A 12,604-nucleotide genomic window follows, 5' to 3' on the forward strand; every position below is an offset into this window, starting at 1 on the left:
TAGACCTGCCCTCTTTCTTTCCCAGATTCCCTGTAGACTCAATGAGGTAAACAGACCAAAATCTCACTCACACAATTCGTCAAATCTAATAATCTGAAGGATACTCTCACTGTAATTGTCCTTCATTTTTACCTGATTCTTTTTCTTTCTGGTCAGTACTGCTTCCTCTAAACACAATACAAAAACGGCAGCAGCATTCCTTGCTCTTTCGTTGAATATTATTAGTATGTAGAGTTACTGTTTAGAATTACTTTAGAATTATCAATTTATAGCAGTTTATTAATTGATAAATTTGAACTATTTAAAATCCAATAATTACTGCCACATGAAACCGAACATGCTTTGTAATTTGCAAAATGTTTGCAAATATATTATCTAAATTAATCTTTACAAAAAGAACTGTTTGATTGACACAGCAGTTTTGGCACAATTTATGTTTGCCTTTCTACCTTCCTCCTCATTAAAGGAACTTGTCCTAATTAGTGTGCATAACTCAATGAAAGGAATTAGAAACCAATAGGTCAAGAAAATGCTGAAATGTACATTTTTCGAGACAAACTTTAGGAGACATAAACAATGTGCACAGGTTTCAATAATTTTAATTTAGGTTATATTTAAATATTAATGATAACAAAATAAAAAGCTAATATCCTTCCATAGATCATTTCATTGATTTCCCTGCCTCCTGAAGGAATTTTTTTTCATTCTTCACCTTTATTTACCTGTTTCTTTTTCTCTCTGATAGGTTCTGCTTAGTAAAAGAAATAAAATAAAATTTAAATTTAGAAGTGTAGACTTAATACAGTTTATACAGATGTGTAGTTCTCACCTTCTTACATATGTCCAAGATAAATAAATTGGTCATAAATCAATCCTGGCATGTAAAAATTATCTGTTGAATATTTTTCCTCTTGCAAAGATATTTTAAATATCTCCTGTTGTTAAGTTGACCCATTTCTGCTATGTTTTCTCTAAGAATTCAACACAAATTTTTCTAGAAATAAATGATTTTTCACTTTAAAATAACCTATACACCAAAAGGGACAAATATGTTTTTCCTGGTCCATGTAGTACCAACTAAATATTTTTACCAGTCTCTGCAAATGTTAAGATTCTGGCAAATTAGGGGGGTAAATATAGTCTTTAAATCCATCATATTAAAAAAAAATAAGTAGTACCTTTACGTGTCATTATGATGCAACAAATCAGTACAGTTTTATTTTTGCTGTTTTGGATAATATTTAAATATATTTATATATTGATCATCATAACATTACATATTTTCTTTTCAGAATTGCTTTTATGCTCTATCTTAATATTTTACATTCAATTTTATGTCATGAGGTTTTTCTATCCTATTTCTTATATATTCTTTGAAAACTTGATTTAATATCCTTTCAAATTGAAGGGCCTACTGTGTCCCAATTGAAGAATTCTCTTTCTAATGCCCTGGAACATTAGAAAATTAGTTATACCTCCACCATAATGCCCTGCCTGTCACCACCAGGCCCATTCCCACTGTGATGTATTTTGCAATGCTTTTAATTAAAATGATTAACATGCTTTCAAGTTTAATAGCATGTAGATCCAAAAAAGTTTCATTGCACTGACTTGTGTACACATAAGTGTTCCTATTGATCTGTGAACTTCTTAAGGGTAAGCAGACTATGTCTTTCTTATAGATTCCTTTATCTGTATGCTTGGTTGCAGATGGATTTACAAAGCAGATGACGAAGCTTAAGTCATGGGACCCCTCACTTACATGGGGCTATTTCAGCGCCCTGATACCTCACCAGTATAATCATGTGGTCATAAGTTTTTGCAGAATTTATAAAAGCAAAATATTTTATTTAGAGTGCTGCATAGTTTCGTAGCTTAGTTTATATTAGTAATTTTGTCTTCTTATCTTTAAAGATGGTTCTCCAAATTTTAAAGATTTGGCCACACAAAACCTAGATTCTTCCTTATAAGGAGTAATTATTTGCTTTCTGTTAAATGAATAAAAGAAAGAAATGAAGAAGGGGAAAGAGAATGAATATATTATTAATCAATATATTTTAATGTCTAAAAATTAGCATTTCTGGCAAAAGTTTTGCATAAGCCACCACCAGGCAATGCTAACATATAACTCTTGTACAGTGTCTATGCATTTACAAAGGCCTTATACAAATATATCTTTTATTAAATCTACCAGCCCTTCAAGTAAATTTAAACTTCAATTAAAATAATTGACATTGAAATGTTCACAACTGTGCTATTTGTAAAAAAGATATTACTATGCTCAATTATTAAAAAGTTAAAAACTAAAACATATCAATTGAGTGACTTGCTCATGTTTCTTACCAATGCAATACTGGGAGGCAGCTGAAGCCCTGATGCAGAATCTACTCTTTTCATTCCAACATGGGGTTTACAAATGTAAATAAATAAACTAAAACGTTCTACAAATAAGAAATATAAAATAAAATAGAATTGATAATGTTGTTGACCCCAAATGATGAACATTTTCCCTTCCTTTTCTTCCCTTTTCCTTCTCTTCTCTTCTCTTCTCTTCTCTTCTTTTTTATGCAGGTGTTTAATATTCTCCAATTGCCATAAAGTTAAAGCTTTTTTTTGAAAATTGAACCTAACCTCTACTGAACACAAGATGAAAATGTGGTTGCTGGTCAATCACCTTGTGATTGTATCTTTTACAACCTGTCTATCAGGTAAGAAATATCCTTTGTACAACCTCCATAAATTATGTCAATGTAAATGATATGCTGTTCACTTCATCGAATCTGGTGTATAAAGTTAGAATTTTCTTTTGACACCTGGGTCAGACAAGTAAATTCATATATATTAAAGTTGGCCCTTGTTTTCTTTTTTTTTTTTTTTTTTTTTTTTTTTAGTTTCAATTATTCACAAGATTTAGTCAATCAGTCTTATATAGTGATGTGCTGGTAAATGTTTAAAATCTGGATCTCTGGGAGGAAAAGAAAAATCCCTGTTGTGTAGCATTTGCCAATTCCTAGAGAGTAAATCATCCTACTATTCTCAATTTCAACTTGAAATCATTTAATGTGGCGGCAGAAAAGATATGTAACAGCTCACCATTATACAGTATGTTCACTATATAGTTATAATAGACTTAACCTCATTAGCATACATAAAAGTAAAATATAGTAAAATTATTAGAAAATAAAGGATTTTAAGCTTTTGCTACCTTTGTTCTTTTTTATTTATAAGTTAATATAATTTAATTTTTATTATTGGCTGGTCAATCTTATGAAAAACAATTCAGAAATAATCTACAGTGTATTCAGGGACTTAAGAATAACAAAGCAGTTTTAAGAATGCTGTAGTTTTAGGACAAACAAATACTATATTTCTATCTTTCAAAGGCAAGTGTGAAAGATTCAGAAATATTTTCTACAAGGAGAGGTATGTTGTACTTTTATCTGAAGCAGCATGTTTTCTAATAATCAGGTTTTTCTGATACCTTTGTCTCAATTACCTTAGGTCAGTGCTTGTTGAGTTGCTATTAAGTTCAAGACTTAGCTGGATATCATCTTTTCATTTATCAGTCCTCCTTGATTGCTTTAATGATGAACTTGATAGGCATCTTATTGTATTTCTTATTTATTATTAAGGAAATAAAAATGCTATTTTAATTTAGGGAGTAATTTTTATTATGATGACTTCAAAATCAAGAAAAATATAATAATTTTATCAGTACTTAAGAATTTTAATGACATTGATATAACCACATAATTATACACACATATACACACATATATAACTATATGCTTATATATTATATAAATGTAAGAAAGAAAAATTTTGTGGTAAGGTTATTATTGCTGTATTACCTTTATGAATAAAATAAAACAAAAATAATCTTATTAGTACTGAAAATCCATACTAATTCTGTTGACCATAAATTTTAGTGCTACAACTATAAAATTGCAAAGACGAGAAATAAATATTTGCAAAGATATGGTGATACTTCAGCCTTAAAATGAAAGGCCAGTAATCTTATTTCATTAACTAATATCTCAGTTATCTGAGTAATGTTTGAAACTACAACCTGAAGAGCTGCTTTGGGGATTAATTATTTTTCATTTTCTTTTTCTTTTTTTTCTTTTTAGAGTTTACATGGCACAGAAGGTATGGTCATGGAGGTAAGTTGATGAAAGGGTTAATTTTTAAATAGCTTTCCTCAAATAAATCATATTTCATCCTGCTTTAAGCTATTAATTCTCCAAACTTAAATCAAGTGATTAATGTTAGAGTACTTGGAAATTTTGTAAGATGATTTATCTAGGGTCTTCAGGCAACTTGTTTGATTGCCGGAATGAATGAATGGATACACCACAAACAAATATCCAACTAGAAGATTGTAGCAGATGGAATATATTCAATGCAACCTGTATTTTTTCCTGCATGCTTTGTAACAAACCTATGCTACTAAATTTTGAAGCAATATTTTCAATATTGTAAAAATCTAGCTTATTTTGAAAGCCTCCTGCTTTGCTGCACACATCACTTTAGCTAAAGTTAATGAACTTGGAACCTTAAGATTCAGTTTAATTAGAAATCCAAAGACCTTGCAAAATTTATTGTTTACTTTTTATTGAGTATAATTAACAATCCTGCTAGTTTAGATTCTATTTCAACCACTGAACAGTTCTTGCCAGAAATATAGGCAATATAGTAGACTGCAAAAAAAAGAATCTAGAGTAAGGCCAGCCTGGATTTATATAGTCAACCTGGTATTCACTAGTTATGTGATCTTGTGCAAATTATTCAACTTCTATGAGACTCAAGTTTCCCATATGTAAAAATCACAGGATTCTTTTGAGAACTAAAAAAATAATGTTACAATAGCTTCCAGCACAGTGGCCTACATAGTACGTGCTCAGTAAACATAGTAAAACTGGTAACTGATAAAAGCCACAGCATAGTGGTAGGAGAATGAATAATTAGGAAGAATAACTGAGCAACCAATGCAACAACTTCCATGCCAAAGCAAGATATTCATGCCAGAGAGGGTCTGAATTTCCATCTGTAGGGGATTAAGAAAAAGGAGAGTCCTAGCATGAAGCACATCAAAGCTATTTCTGTTTCCTCCTTGTGAGTTAGGAATAACTACATTTAGGCTATATAAAGATCAGTGAGATATGTTTCTTGACTTCAAGAACCTTACATATAATAGGGAATAATAAAAGTAAGTAGATTAACAGATTTATAAGAGAAATAAGCATTTTAAAACAATTACTTTGAGGAATAAATGAGTATTTAATGATGGAGCTAGTGGGTAAGGGAAACTTGAAGTATTTCAATTATTAGAAATGGAGCTAATTCTTAGAGGCAGTGTCACAAATAAAGTACAGATGTGGGCAAATATGGGCTGTGTTAGATCACTAATTCAAAGAACTGTTGTTTTGCAGGATGTTAGTAAGACTTCATTGTCAAATAAATTTGAGAAAGGCTAGTTCATTGAAGTTCGACAGTTTATTATTAAGTGTAATACATGTATTAGTTTCCTAGGACAGCTATAGCTATAATAAAGTGCCACCAACTGGGTGGCTTAGAACAGCAGAAATTTATTGTCTCACAGTTCTAAAAGTCCCAAACCAAAGAGATATCAGGGTCATGCTTCTGCTAAAACCTGTAGGGGAAAGCTCCTTCCTTGCCTCTTTCAGCTTCTGGTACCCCCATCATTCCTTGGCTTGTGGCAGCATACATAGGTAGACATAAGGTAAGTGTGGACAGATGCCCAGATAGGTATGCAAAACACAGTGTCTAGAGCTTCAGGGTTGGACCATAGGTCAAGGAAATTGTTGCCATCAAGAAATGTGATAGGCTCTTCTTAGGCAGGTAATGCCATGCTAAGGAAAATTTAGTCAACTTAACCATTCTGCTAACCAGATCCTAATCTTCCTTCTAATTATTGGATTTCTGCACATTCTCAAGGCCAACTCCTTATATTTTAGTTATGATAAATTACGGCAATGTTACCTGTTACCCATGAGACTAAAGAATTAGGGCACCAGAGTATTCAAAGCCTAAGCCCTAAATGTCCTTGTTCTCTTATCAGTGGGGAACGATTGACAATGAAGACAAGAAGCATGCTTTGAGCCAATTTAAATATTGTTTCATTTGGAGAGTTTCTTGTATTTCAAGAGAGCCTACAACACTCCCTATCCCATAACCACTGTAGCATTGTAAATATTGTAAAAATTCTAAGATTAGACTGCATTAAAATTTTGTTTTCATTGCTTTTTTCTAATAGATTTTTTCCTAAGAATCTTATTACAGCATACTTATATAAAATTATGTTTGAAAACTAACAGATTGAGATGACATATTACAGAGTGAGAAATAGGATTTGATTCATAATGAATATAAAATGAATAAAAAATAACTCTCAAGCACAGATAGTTATTATACTTTCAATTTCCAGAGATAAAATAGGATAGCAAGGTTACAGTGGACCATCTCTATATAGTGAGAGGTGAAGTAATACCATTTAAGATCATACAACTAACTGATTACATTAACCATGGAACTGAGAATGCTACTGAAAAAAGCAGCAGTTTTTGCCTGTTGCTCACATCTGTGAATTTGACAACAAATATTCATACATGATTTCTTTTTTTTCTGTTAATCTTCTTGATGACATTTAAGAAATGAACTTACTTCTGCAATATATTACCACTATATGGTAGAAAACACACAAATTTTCATTAAGAGTGGATCAAAAAAAGAGTGAAGTGCTGTCTGCAATTAGCTTGAGAAGTCATCTATATAATTGTGTGCTCCTTTTTAGAAGAATATATTCAGTACAAAAAAGAGCACGTGTTTTAAAAATAATTTTATTTTTTTTAACATATTATCCATGTCATGTGTTTCTTGTACCCTTTAACCCCATAATACTTCCAAAGCATGATAATTTGTCATCTAATTATTTCCATGGTCCTAGAAGAAAAGCAAGGGATGGCTTAATTTTTGTTGATGGAGATTATAATGCTTATATTAATGGATCCTTTGCTGAACCTTGTGTTGTATTCCCCCTGAAAGTTCTTTTTCCTTGATCTGGGCTCCCTAGCTGAGCTAACAGAGCAATGAGCTCAGATAGTCTTCAAGGGGGTTATGAAGTTCACATTCAGAAGTTCACACTGAGCATGCCACAACAATTCAAAACCTTGTGTTGAGTAATTTATCTTCCCAGAGCCCAAATATGTTCTCAAAATAAAATGTATAGAGTAATTAGTAAACCACCTAATGGAATATTATGCATTATTTTAATCAGGCTCGAAAATTTTACAAAAGCTAGAAATGTACATTTATAAAATATACTGAGTAGAAACACTAATGTGATGTGGTGTGTCACATTCTTCTTTTTGATCTAGAAAGTGGGCAAAGGGAAATATCTTAAATGTAATATTTTCTCAAAGTGAAAAATAAATTAAATATTTTATCAGAAATTAGCTTCATATTTTTATCCCTTAAATGTTTTGTTGTCTCTTCCTATAAAGGGCAGATAGAAGGGGAGTACTAGGAAATATTTGCATATAATTTTGGAAAAGCACTTGTCATTGAGAAAAAATAGCATGGGGCACTGATAATATCCAGTTTGGCCTATAAGCTTCAACCCAGCTCATCCCAAAAGTGTTTTATCTTTACATCTATCCTTTGAGGGATTGCCTATCAATAGATATAGTCCCATCATTATTAACATGTGGCATTCCATTATTTTCAATGGAAATATTCATTGCTGGTAACTTTTCCAGAAAAAAAAAAAACTAAGCATTATGATCATGATGAAGAAACTATAAACATATTTTCAGTTTACTAAAAGATGACCGATTTTTATCTCAAAGGAATATACCTTAAAATCATAGAGTCAGAAAGTACATTGGTAGATTCCAGGGGCCGGGAGGTGGGGGGGTGGGGAAGGCGAATGGGGAATTGTTAGTGTTTAATGGGGACAAAGTTTCAGCTTAGGAATGTGAAAAATTCAGGAGATGGATGATTGTGAGAGTTGCACAACAGTGTGAATGTACTTAGTGCCACTGAACTGTACAGTTAAATATGGTTAAAATAGTATGTTTTATACTATGAGACTTACCACAATAAAAAAAATTAAGAAATAAAATAAAGTAAAAATGAAAAAAAGATACACTATCAAAAGAAACATTAAAACCATGCATTTTATGAAAATAGGCAAATCTACTAATCTCTGCCTCCATATTGATGTGTGTTTGTGTGCAGCTGTCTTTGTTGGATTTCAAAGCACTGTACAGTACTTTAAATAATCAAGACAACTTGGAATGAACAAAACTCACTTTATTTCAAAGTGATAAAAGTAGTTATTTCAAGAAGGCTAATAAAATTATAAATTAAATTGAGAATTCAGGATTATTACAAACCCTATACTGGCACTACCAGAGGGCACTCTAGAAGCAGGTGCTAGCAGGCCAGGATTAACTATTTCTACATTGGAAATACAATACTGTTGAAGAATCTTTAGGTAATGAAACTCTGCACCTATTGAGATGAGTTCAAATTTTGTGAAATAGTGTGTAATCACCATTATTAAATGAAGTAGATACCTAATTAGTTGACAGTCTTTTCAATTTGCTGCTTCATGCAAAATTCTCCGATGCAAGTTGGAGTCGACCTAAAGAAAAACCCTTAACCTTAAAGACCTGAAATTCCCTTAAAAGTGTCTTTCATAGGGGACATCGCTGGTGGCACAGTGGTTAAGAATTCACCTGCCAATGCAAGGGACAGGGGTTCGAGCCCTGGTCCTGGAGGATCCCACATGCCATGGGGCAACTAACATGTGCCACAACTACTGAGCCCATGGGACACAACTACTGAAGCCCATGCTCCTAGAGCCCGTGCTCTGCAAGAAGAGAAGCCACCGCAATGAGAAGCCTGCTCACCGCAACAAAGAATAGCCCCCGCTCACTGCAGCTAGAGAAAGCCCACACTCAGCAACGAAGACCCAAGGCAGCCAAGAATAAATAAATTAATTAGCTAATTTAAAAAATAAATTTTTTAAAACAGTGTCTTTCACAGAGCATAACTTTTAAATTTTAATAAAGTCCAACTTATCAAATTTTTTTCTTTCATGGATCATGCTTTTGGCATTATATCTCAAAACTTCACCATATGCAAAGTCAGAATCAAGTCATTGACTGAATTAAGGACAACCAACACCTCTAGTTCACCAAACTGTAGCCTCGCAGATGACCATCTAAAATTCTTATGCTGCCACTGATGTAACAAATGGAAACTCAAGATCTAATCCAGTGCAGATCAGTGGGCTTCTGTTTAAATTATATGCATAATTGCACCAAACATCCATTCCTCTTTAAATTTGATGATCTTTTCTATTGGTAATGATAGTAATACCATAATCATCAGGCTTGTATATAAATACAGTGTACTTAGAAGATATTCATGAACTTTAAACTCCCCTAAACACTATTTATTTTTAGTATTCTAAGTATTTAGTCTATTTAGGTTTTTTTTTAATTGTTCAAAAATTTCATACTAAGCTCATAATTTATCATGGGGTAAAGTGAGAATAGAAGTCATCTTACCTTCCAGAAGAGAATCAAAATATATTAATAAAATTGAACTCCTCTGCTTGTCTTTGTAAGTTTTTTTTTTTTTTTTTTTGGTAATTGGGAAGAAACAAGAGACTCTCCAGGGCAGCAGTGTTACTAAATTGCTCCAGTCAGAAAAGCTGTGCAAATGGGAGAGACTCAAGGAAGAGCTTATGAGATTGTCCAAGTGGGAAGAAAAAATAGCACATGATTTTTATCATAGATAAGCACAAGGTCATTTCTTTCAGAGATTAGAAAATCTAGACCCTACATCCAAACGAAGGTCTAGTTATCAGGGATTTGGGTCTCATTCCTCATTTTTCCCTGGTGTGCTATTACAACCTGAAAGGCCAGAAAACATTGGACATCATCAGGAAAATTATAGAAGCAAAGCAGAAAACATTATATGCATTTCTAGTTTTTACAACCTCAGGGATATGGAACTAGACACAGCTTAGAGCAGGACTTCAAAAGCATTAGCAGAGGACTTCTGTGAACACCTTGCACTCATTGTCTTACTTATGGTTGCAGTAAGCCTGTGAAGTCCTTAGGGCACGTGCCCCTATTCCTTTCTTTTTTTTTAAACTGTAGATACCATGTAGAACAAACAACTTGTATAAAACAATGGCTAGAACACTGCACAGCCGGAGCTAAATCCCAGTTTCTCTGGTTCCTCCAATTCTGATCCAGAAATTTATCTGCGGTCTGAAATAGAATGGTGGTTTTGGAATGTAACTAAGGTCTATAAATTCTTGAATGGCAATTTCAGCACATTCCAACTAAAAATGAGGCTTCTCCCTTTGAAATATTTCAGGTCAGTTTAGAAAAATTAATGCTTCATACTGGGAGAAACTAACTGAAGGTTTTTGTTAGTCATCTATATACACAGAAATATGTATTGACATAATGCTTATGGAACCAGAGCTACAAGAATGAATAAAATTTGGCTCCTGAAGCTTTTGGAATTAGTCTAAGAGCTGATATACATAAGATATTTAAATTAAATTTTGAAAGGATTGGCAAATTCATGAGAACGTTGGTAAAATCAGTAGTTATTGATTACTGACTACATGGGTTGTCTCAATGTAATTCTCACAATAGTCCAATGAGATAGATTTTATTATTATCCACATTTTATAAAGCATGATATTGAGTCTTGGAGACATTAAATAATTTTTCCAAAAGCACTGCTAAACAGTACTAAAGCAAGATTTTAAAGACGTAATTAAACTGCTTGTTAAGAGAAACTGGGAGAAAGCTTTTATCCTTAAGTTTAATGTTAGAACAACCAAACTTTCAGTGTAGCATTTGCCTTACGCTCTCTCTTAAAAAAATAAATTGGAGGCTTGAACCATAGCTTTTGATCAAGCAGAGACATTACAATGATCCCATGTAAGACTATTCCTCATTTCTAGTCATATACATCAGTATTAATTCATTTGGGGCATATGGCTGTTAGCTGTGTTCTGTAAATGGTGCCACATTGATGACATGGGAGTGATTCTCTTCTCCTCATCCTGCTATGAGGTGTCACACCTGCCCTCCAGGTACACAGTCAGGAACAACTGCTTCTCAACACTGGTATTTTTGTGGTAGATTTTAAACGAATTGGCCAGATCCCATATCATGTAATTAGTTTACTGATTGTTCTAGATGTTGCTAAGTACTAGTGCTGGTCACATGTTTCAAGATAAAAACAAAAACAAAACAAGAACTGACCCCAAAAAAGGACTCATTTCCCCAGAGCATCTAGAAATTCATTCATTATATTGTTCAAAAGTTGTTAAGCACCTAGTATGTTCCAGACCTGTCCCCAAGCATCTGCAATCTAGTGAAACAGAAAGTTGTATCAAGAATCACAGCAGGTGTGTTAAGTGTCATAAGCCTGATAGGGAGTTATGAGAACATAAATGAGGACCAACTAAAGCTAGGAGGGGTTGGAGAGGTGGTTTCATGAAGGAACTAACTCTATGACTAAATCATAAAGGAGTGTACAAATTTTGATAAGAGGGGAAAAGTCAGATGGTGATTCCAGAAAGAGGAAAAGTATGTGCAAAGTGTCGGCATGACAGCATGACTTGTATGAGGAGCTGTAAATAGTTGCCAAAGCATGGCAATGCAGAGTGCTTTTGGAGAAATGATGAGAGATGGGCAGAAAAGAATTTTGAATAAAGAACCTAAACGTTTTCCTCAGGATTATAGTGGCAAATATCTTTGGTTTGAATGAAAATGGAGATTCCATGTTTCTGACCTTTATTTCAAAAAACTTTTTAATGCACCCAAATTATCTTTGATTTGTAAAATAGAACAATGTAAAATAATTGTATTTTTCTTATAGTTTCTGAGGAAGACAAAGGATTTGGACCAATTTTTGAAGAACAACCAATCAATACCATTTATCCAGAGGAGTCACCGGAAGGAAAAGTTTCACTAAATTGTAGGGCACGAGCCAGCCCTTTCCCAGTTTACAAGTAATGTACCTCGTTGTTCTTTTCAGAATGAAGTGTTGGACTAAAGATTACAGATCAGCATCTATGACCCTGTATCTATAGAGAAAGCTATGGCATAAAGCTTTCTACGGAGTCCAGGAACATTAACAAAAATCTTGTCATACAGGTTATTTTTTTAAAGTTGTTAATACCCAAATAAGCAGTTTTCTCAAATATATGCAAATAATTCACTTCCTATTTCCTGCACAGATAATGCCAGTGTCATTTGACATTATCCACTTAAAAACTGGCTAATGGAGATCATGCTATTAAGTAAGAAAATGGTTATATGAATAATATGCACAATTTAAATATATGCATTTGAAGATAAACTGGTTTTGTATGTATTGGCCTGGATAACTCATACCTACAGATGATGGATAGTATTTCTATATTAACTACATTTAAAGATCTTCTTACATAGATAACTCTAGAAAGCACCATTTTTTCAGTAGTCTCAAATCTATATTCCAGACAACAAAGAAAATTCCTTAAATGTCTCTACATATC

The 12,604-nt window shown here is 33.0% G+C and overlaps 1 protein-coding gene across 5 annotated transcripts in view; it reads left to right on the forward strand.

The window, feature by feature from the left end:
- CNTN1 (contactin 1) overlaps positions 1-12,604 on the forward strand; it is a 358,325-nt gene that overhangs the window by 201,349 nt on the left and 144,372 nt on the right. For all 5 annotated transcript variants that reach the window (XM_036867150.1, XM_036867147.1, XM_036867145.1 and 2 more), the window contains 3 exons: positions 2,572-2,708; positions 4,131-4,163; positions 11,944-12,076. In XM_036867150.1, the coding sequence (XP_036723045.1) occupies positions 2,648-2,708; positions 4,131-4,163; positions 11,944-12,076 (227 nt within the window). In that variant the 5' untranslated portion in view covers positions 2,572-2,647. The remainder of the gene's footprint in view (positions 1-2,571; positions 2,709-4,130; positions 4,164-11,943; positions 12,077-12,604) is intronic.

This window comes from Balaenoptera musculus, chromosome 10 (assembly GCF_009873245.2).
Source record: "Balaenoptera musculus isolate JJ_BM4_2016_0621 chromosome 10, mBalMus1.pri.v3, whole genome shotgun sequence".
Classification (NCBI taxonomy): domain Eukaryota; kingdom Metazoa; phylum Chordata; class Mammalia; order Artiodactyla; family Balaenopteridae; genus Balaenoptera; species Balaenoptera musculus.